Source organism: Cottoperca gobio, chromosome 9 (genome assembly GCF_900634415.1).
Source record: "Cottoperca gobio chromosome 9, fCotGob3.1, whole genome shotgun sequence".
NCBI classification, from domain to species: domain Eukaryota; kingdom Metazoa; phylum Chordata; class Actinopteri; order Perciformes; family Bovichtidae; genus Cottoperca; species Cottoperca gobio.
In genome coordinates this window covers 22859844-22880848 of record NC_041363.1, presented here as the reverse complement: position 1 = coordinate 22880848, position 21005 = coordinate 22859844, and the positions used below count along the sequence as shown (strand labels likewise).

General features: G+C 39.7%; 1 protein-coding gene across 1 annotated transcript in view; it reads left to right on the top strand.

The window, feature by feature from the left end:
* The window catches only part of kank1a (KN motif and ankyrin repeat domains 1a), a 60783-nt gene that overhangs the window by 12111 nt on the left and 27667 nt on the right, over window positions 1-21005 (top strand). Inside the window, 1 exon segment of the mRNA XM_029439661.1 lies at window positions 20857-20986. Coding sequence (XP_029295521.1) covers window positions 20950-20986 — 37 coding nt within the window. The 5' untranslated portion in view covers window positions 20857-20949.

Here is a 21005-nt window from a genome sequence, read left to right as displayed (position 1 = left end):
CAGAGCGAAGTGAGCGAGCTGGGGTGTATCTGTTGGTCATGGCCTGGATGTAAGAAAGGGCTGAGCCATTCACTGCACGTTAGGCAGCACCAGAGTCTTGAAGCAGATTATTACAACTACTACTACTTATTGTGTTTTAATATGGGACCTTGAATGAAAAGCAAGGTAATGGTATCCACAGTGTGGTTCTCTGATTAGTTGCATCAAGCCTGAATATTACTTGAGTATTACTATTACAAAAAATGTCTTGCAAATCAAGTCGAATTGCTCTTACCGCCAAATAAAGTTTAGTTGAAAGATGGGAGTATTTCGCTCAAACTCATGTTCTGTAGTTGACTATATCAACCTAAATTGCAGAATTGTGGACACATTTTTAAAAATGATTATAATTTTTTGTACCGAGTGTCCAAGGATTTTGACAAATTATTGATCTGATTGATGGATGTTTTAAATTTCCCAACCAAACTTGTCATCACAGAAGTGCCAGAAAGAAAATGAGGAACTCAGAATTTCAAAAATAAGATAATACTACATTCTTTACTTTTAATTGTTTTTACATTGCTTGAAGTAGAACACATTTAGTTGTGGGAATATTTGGTCCCTGTTTAAAGCTGTCGATACTTGGAAAGCTTGGAAAAACATTTTCCAGCTGTCAACACGACACACAAGTTTTTATGAGCGATTTTAAAGTGATGCTAAATTATTTTGACAGCACTGAAAGAAATGTTGTTGTCCCCTCTGGATCATTTCCAAAGGTGACAGTGAAAATTCCCAGAATACCCTGGGAGTTAATCCCTTAGTTTTGGTGGAAGTGGGATCCACCCAGCAGCCGTAACGGCAAAGTGTTTCCAGAGGAATGTTAGTGCTATTGTCGACCAGGATGACTCTCACTGGGAAGACACCCCCCTCCTCCACACCCCCTCACCCGTTCACTGCCAACACAATACAATGTGTTGCATTATACGTATGAAGGCATGCTACTGTTTTCGTAGCCTATGACCCCGTGACCGCGAGCTGAGACCAAGATAATGAAAAGGATGACACGGAAGTCATTAGTTAGTCCCACAGTTAATACAGCTTCCTCTGTTCCACGACGGCTGGGAATCCTCACTTTAGTTTTTTTAAATGCACAACTCTTTCTAATGATACTGGACTGGAGCAATACAAATCTGTATTGTTGTTGCAACTGAAGTAAAACATCAAGTTTTTATATTTGGGGCTGCAACTAATGAATATTGACGTTCTGGATTAATCTGCTGAGTATTTGATTTTACATGGCATTACTCAGTTCCCAAGGTGACGTCTTCAATATGATTGTTTTGTCCGACTAACAGTCCAGAAAATTAAGATATTCAAGTCGTATATGACAAATTGTCACAACTTTTTTTAATTAGTTGATTTAAGCATCCCAAAAGGTTTGCTTTGGGTTTTGAACTGTTGGTGGGGCAGAGATATTCAATGAACAATTGTATTTTTATTTTATTTTTTTAAACACACAAAAAGTTGTTTGTTAAAGTCATCTAGCCGCACAAAACACCTATTTTCTTTTGATCAACTAAATGATTTAGTTAAGATGCAGTTTGCGGTGCTATTGAACTGCATTGCATTATACCAGGGGTCACTAACAGGCCCAGACGCCGACCTATTCGGACCCGCACCGGTACTTCTATTTTATACGGCGCATTTTCGAAACTTTTTTTTTAAAAATAATTATTGTTTTTCTGTCTTTCTTTAACATTGCACCTTAAGAGGGAAAGAGAAACCACAGTAATGCGAAATCAATCAGATCGTATACTCTTTTAAATCCAAGAATTTATATAATACAGGAATTAATTATCTTTTATGTTCTGCTAAATCAAGCACTTTACCGGCACATAAGAATAAGATTCAGGTACTTTAAGAAACAATACACAACTCCTCCTAGTTTAAAGTATATTGGTTTATTCATGTGTAACCTTTTTAGGGCTTCTCCCTAAAAGTATATTGTTTAGCTGATGTGGAAAGCCACCCAGATCCTGATGTCAAATTAGGTGGTAGATGGCGGCCTAAACCATACCATGCTCTTTTTAATATGCATGTCATTTAGTATGTGTAATAATGCCTCTGCCTACTTTCCCTACAGGTTAATGTTTTTATCATAAAAGTGCATTTTTGTATGACGTCGTCAGATATTAAACATGGCAGGAAACCTTGAATTGGACATTTTGTCATTATATAAAGTGGTTAATTACACATGTGGTATTTCACTCTCCTGCAGTAGCTCGGCCTCGCGCTGCCACAAACACCCATTTGCTGTTTTAACAACTTCCTGAAGCTGTTGAAGTTTACCGTATGAAGACGAGGGAGTTTCTCTGTGTCATTCTTGGAGAGTGGAAACTGCCTCAAGTGTCCGTCAGGCTGTCACACCTCTCAAAGATTGTTTGCTTGAGTGTGTAGTGATGCAGTGTTTTTCCATGTGTGCAGTATGTCGAGGGCTGAGTATTGTACCTCTTTTATACGGACTGACTTTACTACCGGCACAAAATATCGACTGCTGTAGAGTAACAAAACCTGGAAGAATCAGATGTGTATCCTTTCACCAGATTTAAGACCATTTAATGTAGACTGCTTTTGTTTTGAACATCATTTAACTTGGTGCTATTATTTTGACTAAAAGGGTTTCAAAATTTCTCAAAGTAAGATATCAAAAACCTTTTTGATGCTGTATTCTACCAGCACTTGTATCTGAACATTTGGTTGTGTTTTTACAAGCCAACAGATAACGGGTTCCAGCACTACATGTCGGCAGTAATCTTGTTAATCATATGTATTAGTTTTTAATCTCAAATGTTTCTTCCAAAGGCAGATATGCTTTCTTGTTTAAAAGGTTGTATTCATCTTTTGTGGGTCATGGTGTGGTGTCTGCAGCTCCGGCCCCACTCTTCTCTCTTTGTTCTAAGGATTCCTCGTTGCTTCCCCCCATGGGAATAAATTAGACTTTCAAATTTGGGAATGAAGTGGTGTGTGGATCCTCATTGACGGCTATAAACGCCGTCAATGAGGATCCTAACAGGGAGAGAAGAAGAGAAGGGTTGCCCCTTTTTGGAACAGCCTCGTCGTACTGTTCCCCCCCCCCCCCCCCTCCGCACACCTTTTTATCTCCCCTTCCCTCAGTGGAACAAATCATTTAGCTGCCATCCTAATGGGATTAGTCCTCACTCTATACCTCCCTCCCTCCCTCCCTCCTTTTCTTGTCATTTCACATGCTTGAGTCCATCCTTCAGTTCGTCTCTTTTGGGACGCTGCCACTGGAAGTGGTTCATCTCATTGAAAAGCTTTTTATTGAGGGGAAAATTGTGAATTAATGAGAAGTAAATGGAGGATTTTAGAGCTTCAGTCGCCTCATTCGGCCTCTTGGTGATTACTGGATTTGTTGCTAAAATTTCAGTTGGTGTGATCTTATGGATAACGCCTTATTTTTGTAAAAGAAAATTGCATTCAAGGCCAAATAAATCCTTAATCGCTGCAGTTTGGTTGCTTTATCATCACAAGGCGTCCCAGCAACTGAGCAGGGATAACAGAGAGTCCCTCAGATTAGCATGTGTGATATCCCTGATGATGAACAACATTGAGGCCATTTAATCGGGCCTAACCACTGATGTCACCACGTTAAGTAGTACGGCCCTGACCTCACCATTGATAAACAATGAGGCCAGCTGAGAGCACACTGAGATGATCACAAAAGCCAGCCAGCATCGGGGCCAGCTGGGGACGAGATGCTCAACAGATGGATGTGAATACATTTTACATTCAAATTTTGATTTTTTTCTTCTGAGGTTTACCGAACATCGTACGATTTTTAAAGCAACTTCTCTGTATGTTGCATTTAGTGGATAAATTGGACAAGGAACAACAAGCAAAGAATTCACAAGACTACATGTTGAGCCTTTTTAAATGTGCTCTTTAGTGTCTTTATTTGCTCGAATTGTGGTTTAAGATGGTTTTTAATGTGCTAATGCTTCTCACGTACGTATGTTCCTCAGTCAGTTGCTGCCTTCTGTTTGTCAAATCGATGACATTCATTCATGAGATTTTAATCAATTAAAAAGACCAACTTCTTTCAGAAGCCAATCGGTTTAATGATTCAGATGAAAAGGAAAACGTATCTTTTAGAAGCGGTTTCATGCTCATCTTGTGGTTGAAAGCCCCCTGAGTCTGGCAGGTGTCGTGGCGTTACGTCATCTTTTTGTTCCCAGGACCTGGACCGTGGCACAGCTGGGACTGCAGCCCCTAGAGAGGGAAGAGGGACTGCTGATTGATTTTTAAAGAGGGCTCCATGATAACGTGGTTCTCCATTTGTTATTATCAGACGGCTCTGTGATGGTCACTCTCCTCATGGTAGGTTGGTCTCTTTATTGTAATGTAAAAATGTTTTTTAAAGATGAGACATTCATAGAATTCGTATTTCCTCATGTGATACTGCTGCTCTGTAGCTTCACTTAGTCCAATAAGAGACAATGTCCACAATGGAGCATCTCCTAGATGCTTTGCTTGCAGATATAGGCTACAGTATAGATCGTGTGCATGTGACGTCACGCTTATTTCCCAACCCGGAAGTCAACCATGTTGGTATATGTTGATATACACAATCAAGACTGCGGCCGTTCACGTGTGAGTTGCTGCAACGCTTCGTAATTTTCTTTGTATTTAAACGTCTAAGATTGAAAGAAAATGCCAATCGTGTGCGCCGTGTATAATTGTGGTAATAACGCTACTCGTGACCCAGAGAAACGGTTCTTTAGATTTCCTACAATCATCACAAACAACGATCCACAAAAGAGGGATGAATTGCTGTCTACCGAACGCCGTCAGCTGTGGTTTAGCAACATAACTCGTGAGGACTTAACAGAAGAAAAAGCACAATTCACCCGTGTGTGTGTGGCGTCCACTTTATATCTGGTAAGAGCTCATGCTAAAGCTATGTTTCAATGTTTACGTTAAACATATGTGCTTATGATATACCCGAACACTGTAAGACCTTACTGCTCCATATCTCTGACTGGTAAATAAGGCACTTTCTTTACATGTGATGGCAGCCATTTTCTCTTTTCTTCTGTGCATGTTTTTGTTTGGCTTATTCTTGAGACTACTTCACTTCCGAAAAGCAAAGCACCAATGTGAGAACATGCTTCGCTTACTCCAGCCATACAATCATAGTGTGCGAGGATAACATCGCCGCTCTTCTCACTCACAAACCACGGCTTGAGCGGTGTATCTCGAGCTCTTTGAGAGTGATTTACACAGGCATGGACGAGCACCCTGTCATCTTTCACTGGTTTGGTAAGAAGACTACCAACCCAGCCAGAAACAAAGAAATTATAAGCATCTAAGCTCTTGTATGCCTTCAGTTGTGCATTGGTTGCCCACAACGTTTGTAGCACAAGGTAATGAATCTAAATCCTCAATATAATCCGACGGCTGTAGCGTGTACGGGTCACGGCCGCACATTTGGACTTTTTCTCTGAATCTTGCCTTTGCAGAGGACTCCAGAGAGTCACAATACTTTGAAGAAGTCGGAGTTGTTGTTCGCTTTAGACGACATTGTTTTGTTTTTCATCCAAAATGGCATCGCACGCATACGTCACACAGTTTTGTCACGTGTTTGCACACTACCTATACCGTCTGTCAGCTGGAGAGAAGAGTGTGGAAACTAGCAACAACACCTTTCACAGTGAAAGCTGTGTGTGTGGTGCCCTGTTGTCAAAGTTACTGTGACACTGGAAAGTCTTTATCTCTAGTTTCTTTAATCTCTTATCCAAAAAGCAACACTTTCCGCATGGAGTGTTTTTCACAACAGGAATTTCAGACACGGCCAGTCGTGGAAGAAGTATTCAGATCCTTTTACTCAAGTAAAAGTACTAATACCACACTGAAAATACTCGTAATGCAGTAAAATGTGTTCAGTCAGTGTTTTATATTCTATATCGGTTGTTCTTAACCTTTTTTGGGCCAGCGCCTATCCATTATCCAGGTCCCCCCTCCATCAAATAAAATGTACGCTTCCTTTTTGTCTCACCTGAATTCTAATATTGATTATTATGCTGTTTGTATTCTAGTTATTAGTATTTATAATTTATATTACATATTGATTATATTAATTTAGTATTTCAATTCTTATAATAATTTTCTTATTATTAGGCGGCTATATTATGTTATTATAAAAACTCAAATTCTCTGAGATTGAAGTTGCATAATAAATATTATATTATTAAACAAAGGTTTTGTTGTTTTTACCTTCAATTGCCCTGATACACCATGTACCCAGGGAGCAAACAAAGACATTTTATTAAGGAGTGTTAACAAATGCAACGGAAAGAAGATTCAAACTTTAATCTGTGCCATAGACTGCAGCCAATCAGAGACGGGTCAGACATTCAAACTGTAACTGGTGTTACAGTTCGATAAACGAGCACAAAGGAACAAGTCTCAGGTGTTTTTTAAACACACACAGCCTGAATCAGCAGCAGTGATGCTGGTGTTAGCTCTACAGGTGTTAGCTCTACAGGTGTTAGCTCTACAGGTGTTAGCTCTACAGGTGTTAGCTCTACAGGTGTTAGCTCTACAGGTGTTAGCTCTGCTGGTGTTAGCTCTGCTGGTGTTAGCTCTGCTGGTGTTAGCTCTGCTACTACGAGCAGCCAGAGTGCAGCTCGTCTGCTGCTGGTCCAAGTCCCGACCAGAGCGGTAGTGTTTTAACATTAATTCAGATTAGTTTTATTCATGGTGTATCTTTGGAATAACATTAATGCTTTCGAGCAGTGGTGGCTGAGGGGGACGGCGCTCGTTTTTGTTTTTTAAAGCAGCACTTTATCGCTCAGCAAAATAAAAGTCTAAAAACACACAATGTTAACTTTATTCAAACGCACTCGTCCTTTCAGCTCGTGCAGTTTGGCATGTTTCGTGCTGTAATGCAGCTCGAGAGCCTTTTCCGTGACTGCAAGCGCATCCACACAAAGACTGGCCTTTTACTTCCACAAAGAAATAATAATTTGTCCTGGAACATTCCGCATCCACCTTTCTCTTTGTTACACTCGCCATGCTGCGTTCGCTGAAGTCAACGACCGTCTCGTTTGATATTGAAGTTTATTGACATGACGTGACCACGTGATGACACGTTCCGCTCGTGTTGTGTTCAAGGACCCTAACCTTGGCCAGGACAGTCAGTCGCCGGTTTTATTCTATATCAGACTGGATTTGGATAAAGTTTTTTGGAGTAGATTTTTTGCGTGTGTTTATGAATTACCTCGCGGGCTGTACACACAAACGCCCCCCCAAAGACGGGTGAACGCCCCCCTTTCTAAAATATTGCTTCCAGCGTCCCCCAATGTCCTCTGAACGCCCTGCGTTAATGGGTTGTTACATTTTCCTGCCGTAGATGTGCTCATTTATCTCCTATTTATACACTTGTTAATCTACAGCAATGCATCATATTCTATAAGATCATCACATGTTTCCATGAGTTTCTCAGAAAAACAGCCTGTTTTCAGATTATTTTTCTAGCTGATCAAAGAGGCTTTTTGAAAAGTTTATTTAGCTTAAGAAGTTGGAGATATTTCTCAACACATAAAGGAACAATTCATCCATATGTTTATTACAAAGATTAAGATTCAAAATCACCAAATTTGGAGTAAGCACCCACCTGTTTAAATACTAATGGATAATTAGTGGCAGGATATCGGGTCACATGTTTGCGTGACAAAAGAACATGTCCCCCATTTAAATGGCTTCCACCATGTCTATGCAGCTCTTGATCATTACGGGTCCCGGAGCAGCATCTCTATACATTAGTGTAACCCTCCCACCACCACCTTCCTCTGGCAGTAATCCAGCGCAGTGTGGCCCGTGACTCATTAACACCATAATTGGTCCACTAGCTCAAGAGTTTATGGAGAGACAGACAAAAAAGTTTAATCAAGACAGACTGAGGTTTGTCCGGCTCTAAAAACATTCCTGACATAGTTATGTGTTTGACCAGCAGGCTGCCAGCGTTTCAGACATGTAGCTGTCAATCACTGTCATCACATACCACAGACTACATACAATGTTCAGCAAAAATCTGTTGTTAATCCTCTTTTGTTCTATGAACCAGTAGTTTTTGTTAAGGTGTTTTCTTTTTTTTTAATCAAATGTTTGTCCAGTTTTTTGGGCTCCAGACTTAGTTCTGTGTCTGTTGTTAGTTTGGTCTTTTCCCTCCTCCATGCTATCAACAGTTTAATTAGCTTGTTGTTCATTGTCTAGCTGCTGTCAGAGGAGAAGGGCAGCAGAGGACGCAGCGGTGGCTCTCATTGGTCCGTCTCCAAAAGGTCAGCAAAGTGGGCTCACTTGGCACATAAGTAAACACGGGAGCACTTAAAGTGGGGAATTTCTCCCACAATGCCTCTTTGAGGGAGCTGACAACAGAAGTGAAAGCTTTAGGGAGTGACTGTCTCTCAACAGGGCTTAAGGCTTCGTCAGGAGTTGAGATTTCGTTTGGTGAATCGTTGTATTTTGAGACGAAGATAAAAGTAGTGGCAACCTTTCCTTTGTATTCTTATTGTCAACAATTTCCTTTTTTAAAGATGGCTTTATTCTCAAGTATCCATCAAAAATAGATGACTATACATCTACCACACATAATTATTTTAATATTCTTTTTGTCCATGTGTGCACATACAATGAATTGGACTCCAGTTTTTGGACTGACTAACAACATAAATCAAAAAATATATTCTAGTCAAGAGGCTCTGTAAGTTGTAAACAATATAAATGGTGCAAAAAAAAAAAAAGATATTGAATTTGTAGATATGCATGTATACAGTGTCGGATTTAGTGACTGTGTTGATGCGACCACATACAACAGCTCTGCCATAAATTTCTTTTTTTTTTAAACCAAGTTTATAATGTCTGGTTTTTCTTGACTTTGTTAGAAATGTGATGTTATATGGTTGTATAATGTAGCGCTTTGACTTTGTACATTAAGATTTGCATGTTTGGTGTCACTCTTTAAAAGTGTTCATCTTTTTAAATGTAGTCGGGGCTAATGGAGATTGCACATGAAGTTGAACGCTTTTCTGTGCAGGAGGACAAACAGTGAACCTGCAGAGACACTTAATCTCATGGTGCCCCACTGAGGAGGGTCCCCTGCATGGGGAAGTGGGTGGTGAGTGGCGGATGTTGTCCAGCAGCCTCCCTCCTCCGCCTTAGTGACTCCACTCAAGAGCTGAACAAATAAGAGGCTCCAGCCTGTCCTTGGTCAAGTGCAGGCCGAACAGCGTAGGTCATATGTGGGGGGAGGGAGCAGAGAAGTGAATCAGGGAGTGGGGGATGATGGAGGCGGAACAAAAAGAACTAAAGAGATGAAATGACGCTTTAATCCCCAGAGATTGTTTTATGTTTTATGATTGTGCAGTTTGGAAACCAGCTGAAACCAGCTCTGGGAAGGTGTTTTAGCATTTTATTGACTAAAAAGATTAATCAATGACATAAGAACATATTCTGCAGGTTGTTCTGCATAGAAAATAATCTACAGCTACAGTCCCAATCTGGACCCAGACTTTGAGGAATGATTGGAGAATTTTACAATTGTTAGACTATTTATTATTTTTAGAGAGCAAAGCTTGTGACTGTGTGGAAATCATGCATCACTAACATCTTATTTTTCTACTGTTGCCATTGTTGAGTGCAGTTTGAACAGTTTATAAACAGCCACTTGCTCTCGGGACCTGAGCCATCGGTTTCCTCTAGGGGGCGGTGTTGTGAAAAGAAGGAATTGCTATGTTTAGAGGAAAAGGTTGTGTCCTGAAAAGAGGATTAAGTCCTGACTCGCTGCTCGGGGCAACTTCATGCTGCAGTGAGCTGACCTGACTGATTAATGATATACTTTACTGTCTCTAAAGGGTAGAGTTATCCTTTTTCTCTTTTATAGTCAGTGATTTTAGGAACAGTGTGTGAGAAAGTTGAAAACAATATAGATGTCCTGAGGATTAATCATTGCCTCAATGAAAGAGCAATATGCAATCCTTCTTAAATTAAATACAGTAAATTATACAACTTTAAAGTTGTTTTGGCTGAAAATGATCCTTATCAACTTTTTGTTCTTTGCAAACAAATTAAGTGTTATGATTTAGCCTTTAGCTTGTTTGAAGTAATAATTGAACTAATAAACCAAAAGACAAACTCTTTGAAACTTGGCAAAAGCTGGGTGTATGAAAAGGTACGTAAAAGCAGCTGATTGCTTATTTTAGCTGCAGGCAGAAATGGTAAATCTGAGTAATAAATCATAGGTGGAGCACATTGCTCAAGTGTTTTTATTCCACAAGCTGTCATCCAGCAGAATAAATCATGTCAGGGTAATCATAACCACATCTTCAGAGAACATGTGGAAATATAGTCGGGAATCTAACAGCGAGACGTTTTATAAAAAAATTAAAACGTTGTTTTTTTTATTGTAGCCTATTAAGTTGTTTCAACATTACTGAGCAAAGATAGTCACGGATCCTGTCAAACCTGTAGATTTGAGTTTTTGTTTTGCGTTCGACAGTTGTGCACCACCTCCTTATGATGATACACTGAACCTCTGGTAAGCAGCTGTCAAGATAAAAAGGTTGAACCAGATGAAGCACATTCCTGGCAGAGGAGCGACATTTACAGACACCTTTTCTAACATGTGGCCTCCCCCTTCATTAAGAGGAAAGAGACACGTTTTTATGTTTTATTATTGTAGGGACGGATACACAAGTGTAGAATGATCTCCTAATATGCTGCTGCATATACTGGTGCTTATACCTATATAGTTATTATATGAAATATGACAAAGGTTATGAAGTTGCACAATTAAAAAAATAATAATTAAAAAAAGTTGCAATGAGTGAGTGAACGTTTTGTAACTTTGGTCATCACTTCTACGTCTTTCTCAAATTTTAAATTGGAGTCAAACAAACTTCCTTTACCCCAAAGAAATTAAAAAGTATTTTATTAACGGATTAGGATTAATCGCTGGATGAACAGCACATTAACACGATTTTAGTTTCATCACTCATCAGTAAGAGATTACTTTAGTTCATCAGTTTAAAATATACTGTAAATTAAGTGGATCCATAACAGAACCCTGCAGAACTCCTGTTTTACTCCCAAAGACGGATGATTTCCTATTTCTTTATAATTAAGTAACTGTTGAGTACTGGCAGAGTATGAAGTGTTTCTAGGCTCAACTTGAACTACTTCCATGGAGCGTTCTCCCCCTGTAAGGTTGTTCTGTATACTACAGCTGTTGCTTTTGAGTATTACCAAAGACGTTGACGCCACTGTGTAGAATTTCAGAATTTCTCAGTTTGAAGGCCCCAGTGGGACTATCCCAAAAATAAATTCTAACTGCAATGTACACTGAAACACTGACATTTGAACACTTGAGTCAGAAGTTGATACTTTTAAATCCCACATTTGAGAAATCTAAACTGCCTCTGATTTTTACGACATGAGAGCAAGATGCTGTAGGATCTAGACGCCATGTTTCTCACAGGTGGTTCAATCTGTTGCTCTGTCATTTTGAATCCTTGTTCCAGAAGTAATTTTACACTCTGGTACTCTGATCCTGAAGTTTGTTCCCATCTTGAAACGACAAGAATCCAGCCACTTTCAAGCATCTTTTTTGTCTGAAGACACACTGAACAAGTTTCCTGAAGAGATATAAAGAGGTTAGAAATGGTCCGACAGAGGAATGAACATAATGACGGGGGTTGTATGTATAATTTTCTTTGATTTCCATAATTTAGCTTTTCGTTCTCCAATGCTATGTTTATCTTCGTGCACAACAGCTGTGGCTGCACCAGAGGAAGAATAGCAGGGAGTTGAAAGTGATATCACCAGAAATAACTTGATGTGGGATTATACAGCAACAGGACCGACTGAAGGTTGACTCATCCTTACTTTATGGACTACTGTGCTGTTGGTACTCGTGGCTGAACACATTTGGGTCAAGATTTTGTGACTGCTGTTTTTTTACAAGTTGACAGTTTATTTACATTTTTGGACAAAACGGTTTACGGAACCGTTTGTAAAAAGGTACAGTGCTTGTTTACACTTTAAGTGTGAGATATTTACTTTTCATCTCTTCCATATACTTCAAATACAGGTGTTTTTTCTTTTGGCATGTTCATGCTGAGGTTTGGGCAAACGATAAACATATACAAGGTGTGCAAGCTGTATGGTAACTAGCCTCAGTAAGGGTGATGTAATCAGCCTAAAGTTAGGTTTGGTTGAACAATAACACATCTCCTTGCTTAAAATGGCATGTAAAAAACCTAATTCAATGGCAAAAAAATGTATTTAGCCTTTATTTATACAGGTAAAATCTCATTGAGACACAGGGTCTCATTCTCAAGAGAGACCTGATCAGATGGTAACAGTACCATACAAAGTTACAGACAGGACACTAAACACAGAGGCAACAGTCAAATAAAACATCATAAAAAAATCGCCATTAAAGTGCAAAGTGCGTAGTATTGGATATTGCATGAACAAACACCGACAGATGATTTCTCCAGATTAAAAAAAAAGTTTCAAATCTCATTTTAAGTTCCTGCTGAAGCGTGTTCCAGGTTAAGGGGGCAGAGTATGACAAGGCCTCCTTGATGATGTCCCTATATTTGATACTCGACCTATTATTTCCCTCTTTTAGCCGTGCTAGCATAGCTCTTAGGATCAGCCTGCAGCACGAAACATTACAACTCCTACTGATCCTCAGACTTTTCATCAAGCACCACAAGGAAGTTGTCCTTTTTGGTTTTGAGTAAAATGTTTCCAACAACTATCGCATGGATTGCCATGAAATTTGATTGAGACATTCATGTCCCTGTGAGGATGAATTGTGATCACTTCTCCAGCGCCACCACCAGGTCAAAATATGGATAGGGACAGTACTTGGGAATGCTATTAGGGAAAGGTATTTAGTCATTGACCCATCTGCCGCAGCTGTACTTTGTACTAATTGGTAAATGATAGCATACCTGCTAAACATCAGCATGTTAGCATTGTAACGTTAGCATTTGCCTCATGTACAGCTTCACAGAGCTGCGTGACTGTAGGCGGTGTATTGTTCTATCTCTATAAATTATCTATTTTTTTCATGAATAGCCTCAAACTTATTTTAAATTCATTGTCTACGTAGAGTAGAATAATTTATATTGAGTTCTTGTTTACTTCAAAAAAAGCTTCCTTATCCTTCCTGAAGATTAGCAGTCTTGACTTTTAGCCGTTTGGAGGTAGCTGGAAGTGTTTTCTGTTCCTCCTCTGACCTTGTGACGTGCCACCCTCGTGACTGTAGACTCCTGAAGTCTTCAGCTGACTTCTTTCATTCCTGTAAGTTCCTCCTGCCTTGCTGGGATAATTGAAAGGCTTTGAGGCCGACTGGACTCGGCAGGCTCACGCAGGACATCAAAGGGAAACAAACTGTCGGACAGCACAAGCTGGGGGTCAACACGGCGGCTAAAACGCTGCCAAACGGTAGTGAACATCAGCGCTGAGGCGTTTGGCCGTAGTCTGCACAGCAGCTTCTTCTGCAAAGCTTCAGAGGCATTTCCTAATGAGGGCCAGATGCAGAGCTGAGACGACAAGTAGCCACTGCTTGTTGTGCAATTACGCACATTAGCACTTGTCAGTTCCTACCAGCCCAGAAATGTATTGTACTTTATCTAGTTACATGAGTCTTTGGTTGTCTCCTTCTATTCTTACAAAAATGCTCCTGGGGAAAGAAACCCACCTGTGCACAATTATGCTGATTATCTACAGAAAGAAAACATTGTCTACACGCTGCAGCACAGGGTTTGTTTCCATGCTACTGAGCCCTTCTCTGATGCTCCTGCATTTCTCTGGAGGCCTTTTCCCTCCATTAAATGTGTAGCCTCAGCTTTTTATTAGGGGAAAAACAAGCCTGTTGAATATTCAGCGCAGCGGGTTTGCAACCTTTTACAGCCCTCTCTTAGCTTTTCAGGCTGTTTACTGTTGACGCACAAGTTACAAAACCAGAGTTTTGTGTCTCTCTTTTTTCACGGTGGAAAACTGTCGCACCACATCCTGTCAAGTTGGTCACTTTATCTGGCAAACATAAAAGTCTAGACGCACTGCATGGCATTAAGGCCTATTTGACAATAACACTGCGTATTGTTGTTTATTTTATATGGATTTTTAGGAAACATTAATGAACTTTTGCAATATCATAATTCCTTTTTTTTGTTTGTTCTTTGTTCATGCAGTATTTCCCAAACAAGCAGCAACCATCTCTTGATTTCATCTTAAATTCAGTGCATCTTTAAACTTTTTACCTATTTGCCACCATTTGGTTCAAAGCAGAAGTTTGAGATGACTTCTAAATCGAGAGAAGCGTTTTTATTTGTTATGTGGTAAACCAGTGTTTTTTCCTCATTGCCTTTGCAAAGTTATTTAGGAAACTCTTCATGACAATTTGTATTTTTTCCACTCAATTTTGACTTGTTGTGGTCATCTGATGGCTCGGTGCACTTTAACATTTTGTGCTGGATCTCATTGTACATTAAAAGCACCTGATTTTACACTTAAAAAAAGAAAAATGTTTATGTCCAAAACCAAAATATATTCAATGTTTGACATTTTTGCTTGAAAAATAACTTCAATGACAATTGTTACTAACTGTTGACCAAATGAATAAATCACTTCATAACCTTGCAGCTGGCGTATGAACTAGTTGTTTAAGTAATATATGGGAACTAATTACTTTGGTATAAATTGTAGGGAACAATTTACAGCGATATTTGAGACTTGTTTTTCCTCCTCTATAAATCTCGGGACTCGTTTTTTACCATGAAAACAAAAATTATGAAATATGACTCTTTGAATGCTTGTTAGTTTGAATCTGTTTTTGTTTGTCTTGCATGTCGAGACTCTCACATTACAGTTAATTATTTAGGCTGCCACCTTTTTGAACACACACGCCTCCCTGTGAAGAGGAACCTGACCTGAGTCACTGTAAATCAGTTGACGTGCACCTGCAGCTCCTGTCATATTTATGTAACAGCTGAGGAGGAACAAAGCAAGTTGTTCTGGTTTGTCGGCGAACGTCTTTACTTTTAAACTCGTGAATCCCTACTTGGATCACATCAGGCTACTTAAATATCTGTTTCTTCTGAATGAACTATGGTGAGTTCTACTTTATAAATCTTGCCTTTGCTCAAACTATCAGATTACTCTTAGGTTACGATTTAATAGTTTGATTTGTCCTGTAAATGCACTGAAACAACTACGTTTTGAATGAGGCCTTCACTACTTGTGATACTTCAGCCAATAAGCAGAGCTATTGATTGATATGCCACACTTGACTTGGACAACAACAAGGCTTTGGCTTTTGTCGGCTGTGATTTTAGTTATGAGACTGTTTCGATTGGTTTTAGCTTCATTAGGTAAACTGTGCACACTCCTGAACTCTTGGTCAAATAATGAATTGCCTCTACAGCACTGTGAATTGTGTTTTTGTTCCCAGAAGCACACAAAGCATTTAAAATGAGCTCCACATCCACCAGCTATAACATGGTAATGCTTCAATAATAATAGTTCAGTAATATAATGTGACATTGCCTTCTAACAAACAAATACTTCTGATGCTTTTTGCACTTTTACTTAAGTAAAACTTTGAATACAGGACTTGTATTGCCACTGTATTTCTATAGTGTGACGTCACTACCGACTCCAACACTGACTCTCAGTATAATTAACCTGTAGCCTAATATCCAAATGTAGTGTTAAACATTTAATTTAACACATATGCATCAAGATTTCACTGTTACAGAGCTAAATGTGTAATCTCACTATTGGTCCTGATAGAACCAATTAACACGTCTTTTATTTTTGAAAGATCCTCTCTTATGAGGCGTCCTCATCTTGGTTTAGATTTGGTGTTTATGACTTCCTGTTTACTCTGTCTTTACCTTCAGCTGCTTAATGGTTGAAGGGTAACGCTGCTGTGTTGGTTAATGGTTAACCGCTCATGAAGTCTTTCCGTTTACGCTCTATTGTCTGCCTCATTAGCTGTTTTTCAGCCAGTTGAAGGTCAGCGCAGGCCCAAAGAGTGACCGCAGGTTGTTAACCGAATTAGCTCGCCATGCGCTTCACCTGGAGGCCCAGCATAGGGGTCGGTTCTACCCTAAACAGCCTAAAGTCCTGTTTCCTCTTATAGGACACAGATCGTTTGGCTGTCATCTGAGGAAGTTGTCTAATCTTAGCCGTGAAACTTATCCCCTCTCGCTCAGAGGGCTGCTGGGTAGAGGCTCGTTGTCGGGGGGGCTCTTGTGGACTTGGTCAGTGTTTGCTACCTGCGAGCCATGGGCGGAAGTTAGAATGAGAGTTACAGGTAAGCTGCATGATTGTTAGAGTGGCAGACGTGTAACAACAAAATACATTTGTGACCACATAGCTGCTGTTGTACATTTCAGACGTTTGGAATCGGCTGTTAAATTGATGTTAATTGAAATATGCTTCAATCATGCATATTTCAGTATAGATAAAGAACTGTATCGTTCAGACGCCTAATGTGCATTTGAAATAGTTTTGGCTCCAAAAGAAGAAATGTATGATTTTAAAACTTCCATTTGGTTGCATGACGGGGACATTACTATTTGTTTTCCAGTCCAGAAAACCACTACGGTACAGTCTGGCTCTAAATATTTAGGGAAGCAGTTTTTCTTTGGGCCCTCTGTAGTCTTCTCAGTGGTTACGTTGAAGAGGGTTAAACTGATTTGTCAGTAGAGCGGCTGTGATTAGTTGACTAATCCATAAGTCGACTGACAGACAAATAGGTGCCTATTATTCCTGCTTTTGTGTTTTTATATCATAGTAAACTGAATAATTTTGGTTTTGGACTAACGAAACAAGACATTTAAAGAAACATTGAGAAACTGAGATCGATATTTTCCACAATTTCCTGACATTAAGACATTAAAACATACAGACCAAATGATTAATTGAGTTATCGAGAAAATAATTGGCAGATTCATCGATAATGAAAATAATCGTTGTTTACAGCCATACATTTCCATCCATAGTATGGTTGGCTTTTGTGGTGATTCCAAACTTTTGAACTGTGATGTATGTGTGTGTATATGTGTGATCTATGCATCAGATCCTGCACGATTACTCTGCTCAACAGACCTCAATAACGCGGTTAACTTAAAGTGATCCCAAATGATGCAACTGGCTGAAAGTTGATGTTTTCCTGAGGGTATTCAGAGAAATGCTGAAATACCAGAAAGCCGAGTAGTCCTTCTTTAAAATCTTCGTAGGACAGGATGCTTTATTGGTGAGCTTTATATTTTTACTTTATACCCGTTAATAAAATGCAGACACAGCGAGGTGCAGGGAAGTTTGACCTTTGCAAGTGGAAGTTTCCGGATTCATTACATTGATCACTAATGTGGAGATCATCAGATATAATCTTTAATTTTAACTGGGCAATAATTCTGATGGAATAGCTTTACTCCAATTTTTTTCTCCTCTGCTAGTACATGATGAAGGAAAGACGAGATGCTCTCTAAAGCCAAATGTATGAGAACTGGATTTAAAGTGGCAGACTAAGGTTTCATCTGTCGGCTTCTTGCAGACTAATTATGTGATACTGATGATGAGGATGAGAGGTTTCTATTTGCTTCACTGCATCGTATACATGTTCTGAGGATTTCCTGTTCCTTCCTTCAGGTTTGCTTTCTTGTAGCCCATGGAACTGGACGCCTGGGAGATGTTTGGTCAGTCTAATGTTTTGGGTTTTGTTGCATGAAGTTGGCTAGAAGAGCTTGTATTTTGGGTTGCGTTGCTTGCTCCATTATTCTTTGAGTTTACTGTCTGAAGCAACACACGGCCAGCATGAAATATTTTCACTTGCTATCTTGAACTGGGATTATGCTCAGTGGTTAACCTGCACTTTGTTCCGTTTTATCCGTCATGTACGTCTCATCCTTCTGTGTCTCTCTGCACACTTATTATTTTTGATGGGTCCTTTGTTCATGCTGTCGGGAAGGTTTTGAAAATGCTTCCTAAAATATAAATTTATCAGTGTTTTTCAAATGAAAAGTGATCCTTTCCATGTACCTTATTGTTTTTGCTGCCTATTTAGTCAAATGCTTTATTATTAATAAATTTTTTGGTTCATCTACATTCTCTCCATGTGTCGTAAACCAAAGATATAATAATAAGGCTTTTGGTGCTTTTGCTCATGAGGACCATCTTCCTGTTTCGTACCCTAAAGCAGAAGATTTTTCTCCCAATGGCGGAGTCGAATGCAGAGGTTCATTTTAGATGTGAGAGTAGCTCAGAGGAGGAGGGACTATAGACCAAATGGATTCTGATCTATTTGGGTGTTGGAACAGTCCGGCGTGCTCTCAACGGTTGGTTTTGTATCTCGTTCCTCTCTGTATCAGAGATATAATCGGTCCTCGGCATGACGCGCAGTTTGTATTTAGACACATCGGCCTAATGATGTTTGGTGCTGCTTATTTGGGTGCGTACTGTAAACAAGGGGTTTGCATGTGCTGCGGAGGAGGAGTGAAGGCTTGCCTGCAAAGTGACTGACGAGTGAAGACTAGTGCTCAGTTGTGTCTCTCGGATAGGTTTGCAATACACACATACATGCAAAGGTGATAATGTTTCTGTACCGCTTCTACTGAGGTAGCTTCCCCTTTAATAACCCTCATCCCAGAAACACTGTGGGCAAAGTGATGCCAGGTTCAGACAACACAATATTTGTTGGTTGCGATCGTCACTGTCAGATTAGGCGATTTTACAGCCACAGATTCTTGCAGGGACTTGACCTAAACACATGACTACAAATGGCTTGCTGCTTTTAATTACCTATGTGATGTCATCGAGAAGGAGGTGCTTGGGGTCTAGAATATAAACAAAAGTGGCGTCCAAAGCAGCGTTTATGATGCTGGCATTCTTACATTTGGAAAAGCCAAAACAAAACAAGTTCCCGACGCCCTACGTCTGTCGGGGGTCGGCTGTTATCAGGCTGAGAAGTCTGAACCCGACATTAATCAATGAGCAGGACTGCTCAATGGATTTATCAGATTTACAGGTTTTGTGCATCAACCTGAAGAAGTGACCAAATGTATCCTTGTTTTTAACTGGATTATCCAAAGACCGACATTCTCATCTGTTTTCATCCAAGAGCAGTTTCATTGGATTCAGAGAAATATTCCAATATAAGTCGCTTGTTCATTATTTACACCTAACTAAAACGAATACTTGTACTGATGGAAGTGATTGAGTTCAGCTCAGTTTCTAGAGAGGTGTTTGTTCAACTTTATGGCGGTTTGTTTTGGTGTCTGTAGTTTGTGGTGCTTTCTCCTTCTAATATTTATACCACTTCATTGTCGTCTAATGAATGTGTGGGATGTTTTTGAACTGTTGTATTGGACTGCATTAAGTTTAGCCTGGTGTAATTAAACTAAAACTGTTCATACTGTCAGTTTATAATTGCTACCACACCACATCGCCCTGTTTTTAGGATTTTATTTAGAAGGATTTGTGACATGGAAATTCATTCTTTGCTCCAAAAATGAAAAATACATTTGAAGATAAACAGTTATCACTTATTTATCATGTTCACAACATTATACCAACATTTAGTCAATATAATGTCACTCGTAGTGAAACTGAGGACCCTCTTAAAGAACACTCGGGGGTCTAGATCCCACTTTGGGAGCCAGTGATCAACAGGGCAGAGGATCTGAGGTCGGTGGTCTTGCTGGTAAATATAGTCTGAGGTCATAGAGGGTATAAAAAGGGTGCCTGGGTCTATCTGAGCCAACCTTGTCTGCATATTTACTCCTCCAGATGCTCGTTTAACAAACCAGGCCTCTCTGTGGCCCATGAAGTCGACTTCTTTCCCTCTTTTCTTTTTTTCTAAGAACAGAATAGCCCTTTTGTTCCTGGTCATAATGTATCCATTGATGACCAGTCCGACGCACACAGGACCTCTATGTTCATAAATGTCTGATGCAAACACACCTGTGAAAAAGCAGAGGTCAGCGCCGTCGATCACTTAAAGTGGGCTTCAGCTTTCAGAAAGAAAAAGGGTTTTGTGTAACGAAACATAATTAAAAAGAAATGTTGGACAGAGACTTCGCATGTTCTCTGCAGAGATGGAATGTAACCTCTAAACTTTACATTTTTATTCTGCTTTATACTTTTACTCGGCTACATATCACTACATTTGTTTGACAACTTTAGTTACTAGTTAAAATACAACATATTGTTAAAGATTAAACCAGTGGTTTCCAACCTTTTTGATTTGATTTGACCCTTTTTGGAGGGGACGCTGGGCTGAAATATTTAACTACTTAAAACTCCATCCCCCCTTGGGCAGCTAAAACGCTACTTTCAGATTGATGCTTCATTATTGTGGAATGTTTACATTTGAGTATTGGTACTTTTACTTAGGTTAAGAATCTAAGCTCTTCTTCCACCACTGGTCAAACTGGAAAGATTTGTTTTGACTGTTTCTCTGCTTTATATCTGTAAGCTGTGCTTCCACTGACTCGATCATAATGTAATGTTAACGAGTCGATTACTTTAAGGTTGCCATGTCAAGTTGAGGACAAGTCAGTTTAAATCTCTCGTTTGATTGACAGGACTCCTGAAAGTGGAATTGATTTGGTGTTTTTATATTGTTTATTGATGTGACACCGTTTCATCCTGGGATGATGAAACTATCTGCAGAGCTCTTTGATCTCTCTGCTAATTCCTGCTCAACCTGTCTACATGTGACTCTTAACCACTAACTTGATATGTGAGTAAAATGTCTCCTTCTGTGTTTTGTCCCAGTCTGCAGGTTGCATGGTAATCTGGATTTGATGCATGGCAGTTGCATGACCACAGTAGGTCTTGTTGTGGGACTAAGAGCACACAGCTGCAGCCATGGCACAAACCATGCACGTGAATGGCAATGGCCCAGGTAAACAATCCTTTTGTTA